The 20,319-nt window shown below is 41.6% G+C and overlaps 2 protein-coding genes across 8 annotated transcripts in view; one reads left to right on the forward strand and one right to left on the reverse strand.

Annotated features, from left to right (window-relative positions):
* Positions 1-10,911, forward strand: part of oxr1a (oxidation resistance 1a) — a 182,430-nt gene extending 171,519 nt beyond the window's left edge. For 5 of the 7 annotated variants that reach the window (XM_004541604.5, XM_076889886.1, XM_076889888.1 and 2 more), the window contains 7 exons: positions 231-396; positions 3,357-3,437; positions 4,823-4,945; positions 7,253-7,405; positions 7,504-7,599; positions 8,282-8,355; positions 8,787-10,911. In XM_004541604.5, the coding sequence (XP_004541661.1) occupies positions 231-396; positions 3,357-3,437; positions 4,823-4,945; positions 7,253-7,405; positions 7,504-7,599; positions 8,282-8,355; positions 8,787-8,922 (829 nt within the window). In that variant the 3' untranslated portion in view covers positions 8,923-10,911. Of the gene's footprint in view, positions 1-230; positions 397-424; positions 1,910-3,356; positions 3,438-4,822; positions 4,946-7,252; positions 7,406-7,503; positions 7,600-8,281; positions 8,356-8,786 lie in introns of those variants that run through there. The other 2 variants (XM_012924773.5, XM_076889887.1) reach the window with 2 other exon arrangements.
* A 635-nt stretch (positions 10,912-11,546) lies between these two features.
* sqlea (squalene epoxidase a) lies at positions 11,547-19,065 on the reverse strand. Its single transcript, XM_004541603.6, has 11 exons — positions 18,554-19,065; positions 17,501-17,759; positions 16,103-16,280; positions 15,711-15,807; positions 15,473-15,586; positions 14,747-14,918; positions 14,164-14,259; positions 13,654-13,796; positions 13,288-13,384; positions 13,062-13,149; positions 11,547-12,598 (listed from the first exon to the last, which is right to left on the reverse strand). Exons 1-11 carry the CDS (start codon positions 18,830-18,832, stop codon positions 12,406-12,408), a joined length of 1,716 nt encoding a protein of 571 aa, XP_004541660.1. The 5' UTR covers positions 18,833-19,065; the 3' UTR covers positions 11,547-12,405.
* Between the last annotated feature and the right edge of the window lie 1,254 nt (positions 19,066-20,319).

The raw sequence follows: 20,319 nt of genomic DNA on the forward strand, positions 1-20,319 counted from the left end.
CCTGCCCTACATGGTAGAATGGCAAAGACACCAACTAACCGGATTCTTAGCAGCTAAGAATCCAGTCGTCTTCTCCAAGAGATGGTGGCCACTTAAAAAAAAAAAAAAAGGACGTCAGATAAGTTCTAGTGTAGCACGGTTCCCATAATATGAAAGTAAGTAGCTGTTAGCAAACACATTTGCCATATAGGATAATAATATGTGAATGTTGTGTTGACTGTCTCTTGCAGGTCAGACCACCTGTATGTATTCTTCATGCAGTGGAGCCCAGACATGTACGGTGAGGGGGTCGGAGGGATGGGACAGGAGCCTGGCTTTAGGGTTGTCAAGAAGAATGAGGTGAAGGAAACAAATGAGCATGAGCCCATCACCGATCTCAACGTCAAGGAGTGGGAGGTAAGGTCAACACAGCTAAAACAGTTTCTTCACTTTACTAAAAGTGCACATGTTGTGTTGTCATGAGCCAAGCGGACATGGATTAAGTGAGTTCTCCACTGTGCTTTAATCCATATCCTGTGAAGCAAACGATCGTATGTGTTAAAATTGCTCTTTATTGTTATATATGTTAAATTAAATGTTAAATAACATTAATTTGCTTTCATTATGCAATGCATAGTGTAAACGTAATGTGTGCTACCATTTGAGATGTGTACTTGTTGAGCCTCAGTTTTGTATTCTGCTTCTATATTTTGCACCTCTGGGTACCACTGCACATTTCTTGGTTTAACTGTAAATTTTTTTGTGTCTGTTTTCTATCACGTGTAAATTCTTCAAGACGTGTGAACACTTGCTTTGCTTGGAATTGCGCTTCTCTGAACTTCCAACCAAAGTGTTTTGCATGTTTGTGTAATTGTTGATTCTTCTCAGTCGCTGTATTGTAGCTTCACCACATGTTGTGTGACTGTCACTCCTGTTTGTCAGCCTTTCACAATGTCTTTTGCTGAATGGCAAAAACACCATTATGAGTTGCTCGTGCTGTTTGAGTTGTTAAAAGTCCCCCCCAATCAAAAAAAAAAGTGGCACAGATGTTAGTCCTTCCTTCTTTGCAAAACTTGCTATTCATAGTGTCTTTAGTCTAGATTTACAGAAGTGATAGTAGAAAGTGCAGAGGAGAGGGCTGTTAGCCTCTGCAGAGTGAATGAGATTTGGTCAAATGAGACTTCAGACAGCCCTGTGGATAATGAAAGGATGAATTCATTGTGTGAAGAATTTGATACATGGGGGTACATTTAACTTTGAATGTAAATAAATGATGTAGGAAACAAAGTGGACTGATTTGTTTCTCCCTGGGCTTCTGGCAAACAGAGGCTACACGATCCATTACAGAATCAGTAAATAGGAACCTGAGCAATGTCTTTTTCACAGCGCGATGTTATGGATATTCAACTAGTAGTTTTGTGTTTGTTTTTAATGCAAGACTGACAAAACAGACTTTTAAAGCAGCTTTACATTTAATTGTATTTGTTTTAGTTAAATATATATTTTTTAACTTTATAATATATGTAATACACTTTAATGTTTTCTTTTTGTTATCACTCAGAAATCTTTAAAATATACAAGTGTATACCTCCTGAAATATTGCTGTACTGTATCTTTAAATTTTGTCAGTTAGGGGATGGCATCATCGTTTTTTATCCAATAGGAAACCGGGTCTCCTCCCAACCCGTGTTGTTATTGGATGTTAGCAGTGTCACACAACTCACACGGAGTAGAGACCCCTTTGGGGGGAAAAGTGTTTCTATTTTAGTCAAGCGGGCTGTCAGGCTCAATACCAACTCGGGGCTACACTGGGAAAACTTAAGGGATCACTAATATGACTTTCCAGCTTTAACCTCGCCCAGTTCGACAGGAAATGTTTTCTAGGAGGGTGAAGGAGCAAGAGAAACAGCTGACCCCTAAGTACACCTGTGTATGTCGCTTACTTCATGTTTTCTGTCTACACCATTGTATATCCCTGCTTTCTGTTATTGTTGTTATTATTATTAGCATGCCGCTAAGTCGCTAGCAAGGCTAACTAGCCTGCTAGCCCTTTAGCTTGACCCGGTGCAGTTTAGTGACTGGTGTTTAACAAAGTGGCTACTATGTGACCACTGTTTAGCAGTCAGGACAGAGCTCATATCCGTTGTCTGTCTCTTTTGGCCAGCGAGGATGTGCGCTGCTCTGTACGGGGTGCGAAAGTTTCCAGACCCAGGTGACATATGGAGGATCCAGCTCTGTAGTCATACCCCTGTTTATTTAAAGTTACGCTATTTGACTTTTTCCCTCAGTTTCATAAACCGTACTTCTGCCTTTCATTTAGCCACTTGTTTTATCACACTGGTAAAATTCAATCACTGACCTGTCTTTTTTTTTTTTTTTTTTTTTTTTTTTAATTATTGTTTCCTCTGACATTGATCGCTCCAGGTCATCATTTCAGTCACGTCTGAGTCTGCCGCAGCCCCTCCAAGCTAACGTGCTACTAGCTTGCCCGTTTTCAGGTTCAGTCTTACCAAAGTGCCCTTAGCTGCAGGTGAAGGTTAGCAGAGATGCGTTTTTTATGAGGGCTGTCTTTTACCACTCCTGCTGCATTATTGAGACTTGTATAAAGGTAGCCTCTTACTAAAAAGTTATTTACACTTGTAGCAACGAGGTGACTAGAAGATTATCTAAGCTGTGTGAAAAATTAATGAAAAGAGGCTCTCACGGTGTTCATGATTGTAAGAGAGATCTCTGAGAGTGTTTAGATGACTGTTTGTTTGTGATCTCACACACGAGTCTCTTCCCTCTGCTGAGACATAGTGGATTATTGGAGGCTGCAGCTGTCTGTTGGGTGGAACTTTGTTGGAATGAAGCCATGCTTAGTAGGTCACTGTGTTGTGTTGGTCTGTCTGAGTTGTAGTTTGGTGGATTGTGATTTCCAGCAAACCGTGTTGCAGCAGTCAGACCACAGCTGTTTCTGTTGTTATCACTGTATGTTCACACATCCAAAATCTAGTGTAACTTCTAAGGAGCCCTCTCACTCCTGCTCTGTCTCAGTCTCTCTCTTGCTTGTGCTTTCCTTTCCAGTGTAGCGATGTTTGGTTCAAGTTAATACTTAATATAACCAAATCAATCTAGTAGGAAAGTTTTATTGATTACGTTACACAAACATGCAAAACGACTGAGTGCTCTGAAAGACTCCAACCCCTTCTCTTTTACCCAAAGTAAACATTTTGTTAAGTTTGTTTATTCAAAGCTCAAACACAAACCTTCTTGGAACAGAGGAGTGTACATTGAGCGCACACTGACTTCCAAAACTCAACTTTTTTTCTCCCCATGGTCAGCATTAGAAGTGGCAGAGTTTTATGTTCCACCTGTTCCTGTTTTTGTACTACCAGGTAGTGTCTTTGACGGAGTACCACCGTCGGATCGATGCGCTAAACAGCGAAGATCTGCGCTCGCTCTGCAAACGACTCCAGGTGCCCTGACCAAACCCCGTCTGCCCCCTCTTTCTTCACTCTGCCCAAATCTGCTGCACCAACACGGTCTATTTTAGACTCCCCACTGAAGCTTTACTTGCTGCTGCTGCTGCTGCTGCTATTCCTGTTCCTGATGCCCCTGTTGCTTTAAATAAACATAAATGTAGTACTTTCAGCTCACATATTCTCTTCAAAGCTTGTTAGACGCCAAACATTGGCAATAACTTGTTGAGCAGTCGACTGAAAATAGTTTTTATCATTCCATTACAGACAGGTTGTTCGTAGCGATGAGGTTTTCACGTCACAGCAGCCTTATCTTCATGCGTCAGGCTTCTTTTTAGACTCGGTGAACATTTTTAGTCTTCATTCCACTAGATCAGTCTGGTAGATCAGTGTCGCTAGCTCTATATGGATATGTAGATTGTATACAGGAAACACACAGATGGGGTTTTATTGTAGAACTTTTTTCGAAAATACAAATTGCCTGTACTACTCAAATGAGCTGAATGTAAAGAGCGCAGCCTGCCTTAGGACTAATCGAGAGACATTGAAGGACTGCAGAACAAAGAGATGGCGAATTGGAAAGAGGGTTGAAGTAAGACTCCCCTGACAGGATGAATGATGTTCTCTGAGGACAATGCAGGCAGGCCTCATTTGAATGGGGACCGAAACATGATAGCATCCCAGTCATCAGTGGCGAAGTGCTCCACAATCAGCCTCTGTTATTGAGAAAGATAAATAACCCAAACAGTCGGCTGGTCAGAGAAAATGTCAAACATAGGAGTGCAAATTATTCATTGGGTCGATTTCCTATTCACTTAGCATTCTCTTCTCCCAGACAGTGTCTCTGCAATGCTTCTCCCACTTGTGCCAAACTGATCCTAGTCATCTGGCATCAGAGAGTGGCAGGAAGATATTCAGCTGTCATCATCACATTGTTGGATTATCAGTGTGTTGCTAGCAAACACTGCATTTGTAATTTTGGCAGGACAACGGCTACAATGAAAAGCCCCCAAATGGAGGAAAAATGTACATTTTGTTAGTGAGATTGAGTTATAGTTAAAAAGCTATTTTTCTCCATCTTTCCTCTATCGCCCAGCCTGTTTAGCTGAACTTGTTATGCTTTGTGGAGTTGGTTATCTAGTTCTACGTTGTTGTCTTTTTTTAATACTTTCCTGTCCAATTTTTTTGTAGCCTCAGCAGATCACAGATGTCTGTTGGAAGTTAGTAGACAGCCTGACTAGTAAAGCCGGTCATGTCATTGCCCTTTTACGAAAAGTAGCAACTGGAAGACCGTAGCTATTTTGAACGCATCCAGTATCAGAGCTCTTTGGAAGTGCAGCTCGTCTTGTCAGTGCATCTCTAACAAGTATTTGTGCTTGTAGATTACCACCAAGGAAGAGGTGAACTCTAAACATGGCGCGGTCAAAACTGAGCTGGAGCCCGACACGTTCAAACCCAACCTCAGAGAACCCAGCGAACTCCTGGAGGCCGACCAGATAGAGAAAGTAAGTGCTGCTGCTGAAAATCTCATCTCATGCAACTTGACGGTATTCTAAACTTAATATTTTTCCAACAACAATCCAAAACTAAGAGCACATGCCTGTTCCTCTTTTGTTATCCGGGTAGCCTGTTCCTTTGTTATAATGAACATTGATGCTGTCTTTTATTCCATGTTAGTGTTACCTGTGCAATTGTTACTGTAAATACACAGGCGTGTCAACTGATGAAAATAGTCCCACTGTCTAGTGTATGTTGAAAGTGAATATAATAGATTCCCTGTTTTCATTATAACCCAGTAGGCTTGGCAGTAAGCTTTTTAGTTTTTGTTTTTACAGATACAAAATGGAAACCACAGAATATTTAGAAATTTCTTATGATTTGATAATGATTAGCATTAAATGTTTTTGTTTTTGTTTGTTTTTTTTCTTCATCTTAGTCTTTAAATCTCTGTGAGACGCCTGTGTGTTGTGTCAGGCTGGAAATCTGACATGTAAAAAACTGAGGATTTGTTTTACTTTCAAAATGTCGTAGCACCCAAACAAATTAAGTCATCAGTTCATAGAGCTACCTTGCAGTCTTGATTTCCAACTGTGTGTTTGGGGAAAAGGATTCATTCACTGCTTGAATAAGTTTAGTAGCATTTGTTAGGTGGGTAGGTGGATACACTGAGCAGAAGCAACAGCACCGACAAACAAATCGCCTGATTTTTGTCAAGTGCTTATTTTCAGTGACCAACATTTGTACGATATCCCTGTTACAATGTTTATGATGTCATCACAGAGAGTACTGCTGTCCATTCAAAGCTTTGTCAGTTAGTGGAAAACTAAACACTAACACGAAAGCCTTAAAATATACCTTTGGGTGTCAGCTACTGCTGCTTTGACTTCTTTTGTAGATTAGCTTTCTTTCCACCCTGGACATTAGTAACATAAACTTGCAATTGTTGTTTCTCTAAATATCATATAGAGATGAGAATCTAAAAAATAATTGTTGGATCCACAGTAGATGATGTTTTCTTAACTCTAGCTAAAATGCTAAAGCTAAAATTTAGGTAACCAGTAAAAATGAGCAGGTGACCAGCTGGTGACTGGCTTTAATATATATTGTCAGTACAGGTCCAGACTCCTAGTGCAGGTGATAAGAATTTTAACATAAAAGTTATTGTGAGGATTTAGCAGTGAAATCTCATTAGTTTTGACTGGTTATAACCTGGCCATTCCTCAGGTTAATGTTACATTCCTTCCATGAAAAACGCTGATTTAATAAATGTTATCAGTATCATAGTATTGATTAAGCTGTAAAGTACGTGTGTAAAGTTTCATGGCGGTCTAACTTACAAATTGTGATCTCAGGACGACAGCCACTTGAAAATCAGGACGCTTTACATTAGGCGCTGAAACATGAACTGGATAGTTTGCTCATTCAAAGCAGGAATCAACATGTTCTCTTTTATTTATTGTGTTCCGGATGATTTCAGGTAGATTTGGTTTGTTAATCCTGCCAACGCAAGGAGTTAGAAATAAGCGGTGACAAAGATGAAAGAGAAATGCATGAAACAGACATCCAAGTCACCAACCTTTCATGTTGTTGTTAGGTGTACTGTGTGCCTTGCAGGCACTGCAAGTTAACACACACCCAGAGCTCCAAATTAGTCCCACTTGGCTTATTAACCAATAGAGTGCCAATATGCAAGCTTTCTTTAATCACCCTGCGGACAGAGCTCGGGGCTCAGGCCTGGCTCAAAGCAGTGCAGAGGTGAGCTGAGTCAGGCCTCGCCTAATCGTGGCTTCATTCCCAGCCTGCTGATTATATGACTGCTGCAGCTCCACCACTGGAGCAAGTGCTGATCCAACAAGAAAAATGCCAAAAGGGACTGAGGAATTGTTTGAGCGTGAACAGAACATTTAAAGGTCCTTGTTCTGTATAGCAGTAAAAAGTTGTCACTTTAATTCCATGTTTTAGTCAGTGTCTGTTTTATCTGTCCATTAAAATGAGACATAAGTTGTACCGCTCCTCCGGCGCCTTGTCGGCATTATCTCCCCATACACCACAGCCGCCGTTAATCCTCGAGTCAGTCAGCAGCAGGGCAGCGTGCTCTCTCAGGGTCTGCTGGGCCTCTCTTTCTCTTGAGACTGCTCTCACTGTTTTCAGCCCTGTTACTCCTCCTTAAACGCCAGAGAGTGTTAAAAGGTCACCGCAGATGTAATTGAGCGTTGGTGGCTGTGGCCTTTCTGTGTTTCATTTTCTTTCTTTCATTTTTTTCCCTTCCTTTTTCATCTCTGTATTTTTAAATTTATTTTCCCCGCACACAGCTTGCCAGGAATCTCCCTCCGCGGACCATCGGGTACCCATGGACGCTGGTCTTTGGCACTGCAAAGCACGGCATGAGCATTAAGACGCTGTACAGATCCATGCAGGCCCAGGACACCCCGGTGCTCCTGGTCATTAAAGACAGCGACGGCCAGGTACGCGCCCAAATTTAAGAAGCTAACCACAGTGGCACATTGTTATGGTACTGATCACCTTTTTGTTGTTGTCATTTTGTTTTTTTTAATAACTTCAGGTGTTTGGTGCGCTGGCATCCGAGCCCTTTAAGGTCAGCGATGGCTTTTATGGCACCGGAGAGACCTTCCTCTTCACCTTTAATCCAGAGTTTGAGGTATAACATTTTGTCACTGTTAGATTTTGTAACTTTTTTGCACTTCTGAATGAATATTCTTCTCCAATAATGGAGGAGTGAGGAGAACTAATGTTTGCATTTGCTCATAGCGACACACCCTGCAGTTCTCCCCACCTCTGCAGAGCTTTCAGCAGCTTGTTTTAGCTCTCTGGCCACCAGCTTTACTGCTTTGGTTCTCTGTAACTTCACTCCCAGTTTTAGCAGGCAGCTGTTTTTGGTGCAAAAGCCCTGTTAAAACCCAGTGTACACTCCCTGTTCAGCACCAGTCAGTCAGCAAGTAGTTGGTGAACAGAAAGAAGCATTTAGCAGCTAAGGAGCCAAATATTTCCCTCATGAGTTGGCAAAGACCTAGAAGGAGAATGGTTGTGTTATATATGGGAAGTGGCTGTAAAAACCACTCCAAAGGACCGCTCAGGCATGTTTGCCTGCTGTGTATATAGGAGACTTAGCACGGTGGGTATTTAACCTTTATATGCTTTTGTGTTGTGTTTAAAGCTTTGTGAGACAAATTATTTCATACATCAGCAGCAGACACAGAATTAAATATGATGTATATGCTGTATAAGTGTTTTTTAGTTTACATTTTCTCTTTCTCTCTTATATCATCACTGAATATGTCATACAGTATCTTCTAATATGTGCTCTGTTGTATCATGGGCAGGTGTACAAGTGGACCGGTGACAACATGTTCTTTATCAAAGGGGATATGGACTCCTTAGCTTTTGGTGGAGGAAGGTGAGCCAGAAATCTACAGACCACTGGTGCAACATATTTGTCATAATTAAATATGACAGCATGTCAAATTTAAATTCAGATTGACATAAAGTAGACACAAGCCTGCTGATGTCCAGAAATGTGGACTGCATTAGAAGAATGGTGTTATTAAGATATTTGCACTTTTGCGGAGCTCATAAGATCACATGCAGATATAAAACGTTCTTTTGTTTTGATTAAAATAATTGATGTCATGGTGACGATCAGTAATATAAGTTGTATTTGTATATGTATGTGCCATTTGTTAGCTATCACACTGAGTAGTTGGTACTTTGCCCAGTACACTTACACCTGCAAGTTAAAAGCATAAATTGAGATAAAACGCAGGCTTTTTACTGCTGATCCTGAAATGGCTTGAAGTTGTCTAATGTATTTTCTTCTTTCTTCTGTAGTGGGGAGTTTGGCCTGTGGCTGGACGGAGACCTTTACCACGGCAGGAGCCACTCCTGTAAAACATTTGGGAACCCTATGCTCTCAAAAAAAGAGGATTTTTATGTACAGGACATAGAGATTTGGGCTTTTGAATAATCAAACCGTGCAACACAGGGGGGGAAAAACAAGTCCTGGAACAGGGCAAAAAAAAAAAAAAGTGAGTAGGAGTCCTATAGAACAATGGCAACGTCCCAAACCTAACTGCACATCACCAGGGCTCCCCAGGCTGGAAGCCAGCTATTGGATGCTTGTTGTGCGTTACTACTGCAGTTATTACAGAGCTTTTTCTCTTCTTTCTTTTTCTTTTTTGTTTTTTCTTTGTGAAAAATGACCTTTGTGTGTATCTTGTTACAGCCTTGTGCAGCATCTTTGCAGAGTAGGGGGAAGTGAATAAAGTGTCGCTAATATGAGGCTGTATGTGAGGAATGACGGGAGGGAATCGGGGCGGGGATGACTGAAGAGGACCGTCGGAGCTCCTCTCCATTCAGAGGTGGTGAAGATGATGGTGGCTAAGGTTTGGGACTGCTGCAAGAAGAGAGAGGTGCCCCACATTGTGCATTAGACCTTTACGGAACCTCAAGGAGTCCCCCACCCCCCTGCACCCTATCAGACCCCCGAAAATCTCCTTGGTTCGGTAGGACGTTACTCACTGTGCTCTCAGTTTTGACAAAGGGAGACAAAGTTAGGAGAGACGCAACCTGAACACATTCCATTCCTCTTGGCGATGGCGGACTGTCAACAGTACAAGTGGTGATTTGTGGTAAACACGCGCATACAAAACACATCAGCAGCAGGATACGATGACACTCGACTCAGAGAAGGGAGAATATTTGCTGTGTGTGTGTAGTTTTTTGGGGCGGGGTAGTGTTTTCACAGTACAGTACAGTTTTTGGTTGTCCTCTGAGGCTAAACTTATAGAGTATCGTGTATTGTAGTCCTCCTGTTGTTCACTGTCATAGCACACCATCTGAAAGCACATAGCTATAATCAGATCACCCATCGTCGTAATGTTCTGTTCAGTGGGTGTATGTGTGAGTCCAGCTAACACCGGCTCCTCTCGCAGGATGCTGGCTGTACTGTTTGTAGACAGTAACGTGTTGCAATAGATTTGTGGAATATGCAAAATAACTGTCCTGTGACCTCAAATAACCCGCAGGTCGTGGCAATTTCGTCGCCGCCTGTCGCTCTTTCAAGAGAGAAGACTTGTAAAGCTTTTACGTCTTGATACACACTTGCTTTTTCTGGGTATCGTTTGAAGAGCCTGAGACGTGTTTAACTGTTTTACATGCATATATGACAATTATATATTGGTATATATGATTATATATGTTTATATAATCATATATATATATTTTGCTGTTGAGTGTGACAGTGATTATATTTGTGCTGATATTTCAGCTGTTACTATATAATGTATATTACCCTGTAAATTAATGTTAAAATAGTAGATTTGTTCCTAATATATATATATATATATATATAGATAGATAGATATCTATAAATACATACTGCTATAAATATATATATATATATATATATAAAATAAAGTGTGGATTGATGGGTTGCTTCTAGCACTTTAATCTGGTGTAAAAGCGATAAGGCCAGGTTCTTAGGTTTTCTTAGCAGTAGTTGTACAGTACCTTTTGTTTTTTTTATTATTATTAAATAGATCATTAAGATGTTAACTGTTAATAGAAAGCTTGCTGCTACCTACATCAACAGGGGTAAGCCCTTTTACTGTGTCTAAAAGGAAAAATGACACAATGGAAGAAGGAAGAAGGGTTGAATGTGGTTAAATGTGTTAGCAGGCTTCGGTTTTGCTCCTCACGTTTGGCCGCCAGGTGAGTCCCAGTAGGTACAGGTAGGTATGCAGACAGATGATGGCGGGTGAAGGAACGTGTACATTACATGACCCTCCCCCTGCCGTGACGCTTTCTCCCGCCCCCTTTCTGGTCTTCCACGCCAGTATTCGTGTCCTCGTGGAAAGTCACAAAGAATAATATGGATAATTCTTCCAATTCTTTCACCAGACTATGATGTACCAGTGATGTATAAATACCAATAAAGCTGAAGTAATTGTTCTAACCTTGTTTTCTGTTTTAATTTTTTGTCTTTCGTGTGGTTAAGGCTGCACCGATTGATAAGGATAAGGTTGCAGGTGTTTGCTGTCTGGAGTGTGCCACTGTGGTAATGACACTCATGCAGTTTCAGATTATTATTTGCTACGTGTTGAATGCAAAATCATAAACTTTGTCTTGTCATGATCGTGTTTCAGTGTTACCTGGTGCAGCTACTCGGGGAGAAATACTTTTAAAGCTAAGTTATGCAACTAGACTGACCAATTCAGTCAATCCAATATTCATTTCTGTGTTTTTGAGTTTTTAATTTTACATATCAAGTATTTTTAAATCACAGGGGACTCTCCTCCGATCTGGTTTAATAAACAAAACTTGGTTTGGTCTCCCTACAGTTGTATATTTATACATCGTTTATATATAAAATAAAATGTGACACCATTTTAATTTTGAAAACCTCATCATATTCTAATGGATATTAAGTGCTGTGCTGCTACGATGGATCCTGCAGCTGTGAGTGAGCCTCACCTACTGATCACAGTTAATAGTGTCCATTTGTGTCCTTGGTATAGTCACTCTTTTTGTTATTAGACATCTTAGTATTAAAAAAAATGACAAACAAATTAAGTTGCAGTAAAAATGATACACTGACAAAATTGTGTCCTGATTTATTTCAACAAAACGGGCAAACACGGGTAAACAGCAGTGCTGAATCTTCTCGAGTTCCTTGTCCGTCAGCTCAGAGGAAACAAATGCCTGAGCTTCATGCTTCATACTTGTTCCTGATGTTTCAGGTCCCACACAATCCAAATGTCCCCCGAGGCATTCATTCGTGCTGTGTCAGGTCTTTATGGACATCCAGCACGAGTAAAACAGTTTGGGGATCATTATTGGGTTCTGAAATTATAATCTTCTGGCAAATAGCTGCACAGTCAGAGTAAAGAAACAAATGTCTTATAAAACGTCCTGCATTACAACAATAAGGTTAAAGCAACAGTCTTGTTTAAAGGGGAAACAGTAGAAGACAAAGTTTGACAGTCTTTAGACTTTTTCCTCCACGAAAACAGGCACAACACTAGATTCACTTAAAGTGCAATTTACAGGCAATTTCCACAACATCCTCTGTAGGACACTGTCATCATCAGTGCAGTAGATCTCAAGTGAAGCAGAATGATTCTCACGTTAAATACTGTCCAAATTACCCAAACACCGCATCATCAAAAAAAAAAGAGGCAATGTATTTTCATCAAATTCAGGTTTGGCAGGAATAACTGTCACTAATGTAGTCCCCGGTCCTCTTGGGAGACAGGGCAGACTGTGGGTGAGCACAAAACGAAGCTACCGCAGAGCTGAAAAAGGCATTATGTAGAACCATCTTCAGTAAGGCAGAAGAATATTGTAGAAAATCATCAAGAGAACAATTCTGGCTAAAAGTGCCATTTTCAGCAGGAAGTCAACTTTTTTTCTTCCAGTTGAGCCCATTAAGTGTTCCCGCAGTTTATTTCTAGTACACCAGGTACTTGACTTCAGAGTAGATGAGAGGAAACATGACTGTGCAGGCTCGGTACAGGATGGCTGTGCTCTTAAATAAAGCTCGGGGTTTGGTGCTCCAGGATTCAGACTTGAAGTTGAAGTAGATTGCATACAGCGCCACGGCAAAGAAGTGTCCAATAAGGGTCAGGGGTTTGGGCGACAATCTGTCCAAAAAAAAGAAAAAAGTCAAACTTACAACCCCCTAAATCGTATATCTAAAAATGCTTTTAGATTTTGAAAATTATCAAAGACAAACAAAATTGAAGCAGTGAGGAAAAAGCCAGCATGGCTCTCTGAACACAGATTCCTCTAAAGCTCACTGATAAATGTGTAGTATATGTAAACACTTGCTGGGTGTTACATGAGAAACTCTTTATGTGATCAGACATTAACTACCTCCCAGCAGCAGTTGAAAGAGATGCAGTGTGAGCTCTGGAGGATCTGACAGCAGAAACAAGCTTTTATGCTAGGCTAAGCTAGCAGTGTACCTGTTGTAATGTCACATGTCACAAGTCTCACTATTCCTATACTGAATAGGGATAGTGAAGGCAACCAGGTAAACTTCCGCAAATGTCAAACTCTTCTGTTCAGTTTGGTTTGCTGTGGAGGAAAGCGTTTAGCACTTACACTGAGAGGAGTCCAATAGGCCCAGCAACGCACTCTCCACCGAGCTTAAAGTACTGGAAGCAGGCCTTTCTCAGCTCATGAAGAGAATCTGAATAACAGGAAAAACATGGATGAGAATCCAAAGTACAATTAATGCAGATTTTGAATTTAGTACTAAAAGCCAACATTTATTATCTTCCATCAGTGCTTTTCATGTGCCATTAGACGGAGGCAGGCAGACACTCACTGTCAGTGGCTGCAAACAACTCATACAGCGCCTGGGCCAACACATTCACCACAAAAGAATGTGATGACTTGCGTTCCCAGTCGAATTTTTTCTTTGCCTGTTGAGAAGAGGAGGGGGGAAAAAAGTGTGATATTGCACACATTGGGCTGCAGCTTCTTACCAACAGCAGAGGAAATAAAAGGACACAGAAAATCTGACAGCATAAATATAGCTGCGGCTTGCAGTCACACAAAATGTGACTTAGAAAAAACAAATCAATGAATGTGCTTTCTGTTATTTTTACACTACACAGTTTTGTTTTGTTTTTAATAATCCTTTGAATTTGGGGAAAGGTGTTCTAGTTACAGCAAGCAAATGTGTGCTCACCTGCAGCACGGCCCTGTCGTCATATAGATCGGTAATGCTCTTCAGCAGACTCCTCCAGATACGAACGTCATTAAGAGCAACACTCATCCCTCCTCCCGTCAGAGGGTGCCTCATGTTGTAAGCATCACCCAGGAGGAGCACGCCTGCGAACAACAGACAGCTGTTTGTCTCGAATCTTATCTCCAGATGGTCTTTTTAATTTTCGGCACTTTAGCAAACATCTCAGCTGGAAGCGAAGCACATCTTTAAGAGTTATACTTGTCTCTCTTTGACGCATTCCAAAAAAATGGTTTCTCTAAGTTAAGCCTTTCTTACCCCGGATTCTACTTGTTTCCTAAAAGGTCAATAAAATCCTTATTTACCTCAAATACAAATGAACTGTTAATTAGTCCAAAGAGCTCTTTTCTTTTGTTTCTTTCACCTTACATGGAAACATACATAATCACAAAATCACAAACACACCTCGGGCCACTTCCAGCAGAAATCAGTCAGTCAATAAGACTTCAGTACCTGGCTTGTTGACAGGGGAGGGCGGTAGGAAGCTGGCAGGCATGGACCTGAGTCGATCGTTCTGTAGCGCCATCATGAAAGGCTCCTTTAGATGCTCTGAAGGAAGGAGAGAAAGGGAGAATGCAGGAGGTCGGTCAGTGAGCCAGCTCTGTGGATGAAAGCCCAAAGGTGCACGCTGCGCACATGCACAGGGGAAAAAAAAGAAAAAGCTTTTTTTTGGTTTCTGAATGTACATTTATCAATTCATCAGTGAGCCTGACTCCAGCATTCCAGCTGGACCTGTGTCAAGGTTACTGGGGTGGCTGCTTTAATACTGTGGCTTTGATATTTCAGCTGAATAGCAGAGCACACCGTGAATGTCAGTTCTGTCGACTGCAGCTTCCTGGGAGGTGCGCACCTTCTCCTCACCAGCAGCACTCTGAATGGTTTCCTGCTTCTGGCACCACGGTCTGACTGTTCTGATCTCCACATAACCTTCATTTGTCACTCAGCAGTGTTTTTTTCTCTCTTCTCTCTCTGCTTATCAGGGATTGTCACACAAAGACACAACCCTTCAAGAATAAATAAATTCTTTATCATTCACCTGGCAGCTGTGGGTAGATTTTCTCAGCCATGTACTCTGGCAGGTTACGAGGCATCTCCCCCCTGATATCCACGAGAACTCTGGTTTGAGAGGAGGAGATCTGGTAGATGAGCACTGGGCTGGGATTGGCCAGGACCAGCTCAGCGTGGTTTGCCTTAAACTGCGGACAGTCCTGCAGAGAAAAGTGGTGGATTCATTATTATTATTGTTTATCATATATTATTATTATACTACATATTAATGCTAACTAACTAGGTATTTCTCTTTACTATACAGTCTTTAAAAATATAACATATTTTGTGGTGAACTTGAAAGAAAGGCAGGTATGAAATGTAAAAGGTTTGAAGTAATAAGGCTTTGCATTGATTTTCAACCAATAAATCATTGGGCTGACCTTGAAGACCTTGGGAGGATGTATGCCATATTTTCATGGATTGCCAACATGACCCCACCCTACACCCCTAAAAGTTTTGGTTATGAGTTTTACAGTTCTGGGACGTTGTTTTCAGTTTTCTGTGGGAGCTCTAATGGAAAGGCAGTCACAACAGTTTCTTACAGCTGGTTGCAGACTGCTTTTCATCTTCTTCTAGTTTTGTGCACCTTTGTGTGATTTGTAATTCTTGTTTTAAAATTGAAAAATATACTCTTGGGGAAAAAAATGAATAGGATTCATCAGTAACAGAACACATTTCAGCGCGTCACTCTTTCAGCCTGAGCTCCACGTACCTTCATCAGGCATCCAACAAAGTGAGAGGAGATGCGAGCCTTCCCGGACACCAAGCTCTTTCTGAATTTGGAGAAGCAGCCGTCGGCCACCACAGTCAAAGCCGCGTGGACCTCCTGCGGGACACACAGTCATCACACACCCTCTGATGTAAATATGGTATTTCTTTCAGCAGGCAAGAGGGAAACACGAGGCGGTGTCTAACAGTTCTGCTGGTACCACTGAGCTCCCTCTTCTCACCTTGATGTCTCCAGTTTCTTTATCCTTGTACTGGACTCCAGTTACGCAGCCGTCCTCTTCCTGCAAACTGGTCACGGTGCCTTCTATGAATGTGACACTAGGGGGCGCAATTAGACAGTTAGAAACGTCTGGACTTTCCTGCCCACAGAGCAGAGAGATCATAGAAAAGTAAAGACTGACTCCTTAAGCGCAATATGTGTCTCTGATTTAGCTGAATGTTAAATCTCTCTAACTGAAAGTCTGTCATTGTGTTTAAAGACATACAGTGAGTAAACCAAGATTCTTATTATTACTCAGAGCAATCATGTAGGACAGAAGAGCAGGTCCTATATTCTTCTGTTCATATCAGCCACTTGGCACCTAAAATATTTCTTATTCGTGACTCTGCTTACTTTGGCTCGGCCATGGCGGCTCTCCTCAGGCCCATGATGAATCGGCCGTGATGAAAAGCTCGGCCACAGTGGATGTTTTTCTCCTGCTCTGGGTAGGGGATCTCCACCTCGGCGCCACTGTCTATGTCGTGGATCACATAGCCGTGCACCAGATGAGCATCCAGACCCTCCACTGAACCTGAAGCCGAACACAGAAACAGATAACTATTACACATCGCATATTCGCTATTTATTTAGTCCACAGATGACTCGGCGCAAAGGTTAAAAGTGGCTACGGTGGGTCAAATAACACAGGATCAGGTTGAAATGACTGGTGCGCACTGAAAGTCCAAAGTTACTGACAGGATACATTTGATGTCCTTAAAGAGTGACATCGAGATCTAGAAGTATTGCTCCAAGTATAATTTCATAAAGCTTTGAGGGAGCTGCTGGATTATATTTATTAATAAAAGTTCATATCATGTATGCATACTCTACACTAGTGCGTTTAGAACAGAGAGGGGAAAGCAGCAGCTTTTTCTAAATATCTGCCGCAGCTTTAAGTTTCTAACAGTATCATTTACAGCAAGATGGAGCCCCAAACACAACGTTAGACGGACCCCCAGCAAAAAGTAACCAGCCAACATCATGCTGAGTGCTGAAAAAACGACTAAATGAAGATCAAATGGGAAATATGAAAAGTTTTTTATCTTTATCTTCTTCTGTCTTTAACAGTTATTCTCTAAAAGGTGGGAGGATCGAGCCAAATATCGCTAGTATCAGCGCTAGTATTGGTGTTGGAACCATGTTATGCTTTGTTTTTCTTTTCTTTAACCTCCTAGGACCCTATGAGGACATCACATTTTGGGTTATTTATACTCAATTTTGGTTCAAAAATGCTCAATTTTTGTTTACAAGGGCCTGATATCCACTTACAAGGACATTATACTACTGTTCTATCGAAGTTTTAAACAAATATCCTCATATGTGGCTCTCATTTATCTTAGAAACAAAAATTAAGTTTAAAAAAATCTGATAATTCTTTGTTTTTACATTCATCAGGTCCCAATCAGCCCAAATATCAAAGAGAAATTAAAAATGCATGCCATGGAAGAGTTCGGTCTTAGGAGGTTAAGAAATGAAACATTTTATGATAACGTGAAACTTTATCTTCATTTAACTTTACCTTAAATTTACTGCTTAATTCTGATAGGTGTATGGAAATACGCGATATCACCTTTCAGTGAGGCCCACTCAGGGAACACAGCAAAGCAAAAATATATGACGGGCATGATAAATATTTTAAAGCCACAAAGAAAGAAATAATAATCGGCTTTTGACCTCATTGCTTTTGAAAAATAGTTTCCGAGGCGAAAGGCTTAAACTGTCATACAGGTGAGTGCTTGTGAAGTAACAGACCTTCCAGTCCGAGCTCTCTGAGTGCTTTATATCCTCCAGGCTGCAGCAGCTCCCCCACTATCCTGTCCGGCTCCTTCAGGTCCCTCTCCACCACCGTAACACTCCTGCCATCCCGGGCCAGGACGGCCGCCATCGCCGAGCCCAAAACCCCTGCCCCAACTATCACCACATCCGGGTCCCGCTCCCCAGGTGAGCCAGATGCTGAGGCACCGAGTGAGGCAGAGGAGCCCGTTTCCACTCTGTTCCTTGTTCTCCGGCCCTAAGAACAACCACACTTTCAATGTAGGTGTAAAACAGTCATATAAGCTCTGACCGGACACACTTCAAAACTTCCAGGCTTTCGGGAGAGCGAGAGAGAGAGAGAGAGAGAGAGAGGGGGGGGGGGGGGGGGGGGGGAAGAAGAGTTCAATACAGCTGCTCAAAAAAACAAAAAAAGAGGCAAAAAAAGAGGCAAAAAAAAAGAAGGAGGGGGACACTTAAATTAAACACCAGCTCTTGGTGAACAGGCTGAAAATCTTCACACCGTGTAATCTGTTGAGAACAAAATGACACGACAGTGGGGGCTGGATTCAAACTCAGGCCAAAAGTCTCCCAACAGCGGCTGTCTCCTGGTACCTCATCCACATTCTTGAGGCTGTTCTGGGGGACACAGCGAACCTTTTTGTAGAGGCACGTATGAATTTGCCATCCTGAAGGTTCTGGGCTACCTGTGCAACCCCACTATTATTCCGCCAGCAGTGACAATTACACTAGCAACAAACAAGTCTGGAGAGGAAGAAGAGAAGTGGTTTGGGCCACCACCTTTAAACTCTTCTATTTTGGGTGGGGTGGGGGGTGGATTATTCCCTATCCGGCACCTGCTGATCTTCTTCATGAGTACCAAAGCAAGTTTAACCGACTTTGTGTTAAATCTCTGTGATTTTTTTTTTACTCTCTCTATAAAACATAAGTTGACCTGAATAGAAAATGAATCTAGTTTTCTGACTGTTATCACCCCGTGTGTCCCTTTGTTCCCATAATTAAACCTGGAGGAGTCCAGCTGAGGTGTCTTACCTTCTTGCAGCTCTTCTCTGTTTTCTCGCTCCTCGGCGTTGCAGTTTGGGGGATTAAGTGGTTGATAACAGGTAACAAAGACAGGCTGCTCAGGAAGAAATTAAGCACCCGAGAGACTCGGAGCTTCTGGCCGTGAAAATAGGCGATATACGAGAGCAGCAGGCCGGCTGTGAAGAATAAGGCTGCAACCATCGCAAGGTCTCTCTGAGCAAAACTCAACACCATGTTGGACTTCTTATAAAGGTACGTAAAGCTTGCTATTCCCAGGAAAGTCCACATCTTTTTTCTTTTTTTTTGATTTACAAAAAAGTAAATTAAGGCTAAAGTTCAAAAGTAGGAAGAAGAAAAAAAAGTTTTAGGCTGACAAAAAGGTTCAAATAATAATTGTTGTATTGTATATTTTTTTTAGGTTCCTCTGGAGTAAATTAGTGAGCCCGGAACCAGCAGGTATCTTTGTAAGTCATGGTCACCGGGTCACAGACAGCCGGAGTGATGCTGCTGAATATTTTATGACAATGACAAACACGGACCACTTTCGATTGGCTGCTTTCACATTCCGCCGCTCCCATTGCTCAGCCCTCCAATCAGGACAGACGTGATGGTGAGCAGAGCTCACGCTACGAGCTGATTGGTTGATCACGCCGGCACCGGGCCTCTTCTGGCCTGCTGATTGGACGGCGGTCCAGTAGGATGGTAGTATGATTTGATGTCAGTGGAAAAGGTGCGCTTTCTTTCTTTTCTACAGTTCAGAGGCTGAGTGGGAGCAAAGAGTGTTCATGTGGGACAGGAGTCCTGCTCCGCGTCACTCATAACCGCTGCCCACGCGCTCTGACCCGAGCAGATAAGAAAAGCCGCCAGTACGGAGTAAATCACAAATATAACTAGCCTGGACTAAAACACACCATAGTGAGAGTTTTAACGTCGACCGTCTTCACGTCAAAGCGGTACTTCACAGTCCAGGTTTAAACCCTGAATCACACGCCCTGTTATCCGGGAAAAGGTGCAGAGTGAGAGCTCTTACTGAAGACAGCGCTGTCAGCGCTGTTTACGTAATACACATCCAATCAATCGATCAATCAAATCGACGATATCACACAGCTGGAGAAGCTGTGATAATGAGTCGTGTTTGTTTGGGTAGGATTAAAAAGCTGCTTCAGTCTGTAAGAGTTCAAATTATATAGAAAAAATATATGAAGAGTTACAAAGTGTGATGTTCTAATACATACGACACAGTCTGAGTTAAAATGCCTTCATCTCACATGTAAACACCTAAGTCAGCCTGCATATGTTAGATTAGATCTTTATTGAAGTCTGTTTTCATGCAGAAATGCGCAGTATTTTATAACTCCAGCCTCTAAATCATTTGCTGCATTTCTCACTAGAAGTGTTTTTTTAAACACTGCTAATTAAAACATGTCCTTGTAACTGTCTGAAGGTGTTACTTGGGACTAATAATAGTGTCTATTTCACTCCTTTTTTCTTAAATATTTCAAACTAATCAAGAAACTAACTACTCGATCAGTCCATAAACTACACCAACACATAACAGGTAAGAGGTATTTATGCTGTTAGCTTCAGCTCTGGAAGGGGCCTTTGTTTTTATAGACTTATGAATACTTTTGTTGTGTGATTTTAGTATTTTTGTGTGATTAAACGCTCTGAATATTACTTCCACTAGTGTTGAATCTATAAAATGACTAAATTGTTAGTCAATGATTAATATATCTGAGCAATGTAAATTCACCAGGTACACACTGTGCTATAGA

Source organism: Maylandia zebra, linkage group LG11 (genome assembly GCF_041146795.1).
Source record: "Maylandia zebra isolate NMK-2024a linkage group LG11, Mzebra_GT3a, whole genome shotgun sequence".
In the NCBI taxonomy this organism is placed as follows: Eukaryota; Metazoa; Chordata; class Actinopteri; order Cichliformes; family Cichlidae; genus Maylandia; species Maylandia zebra.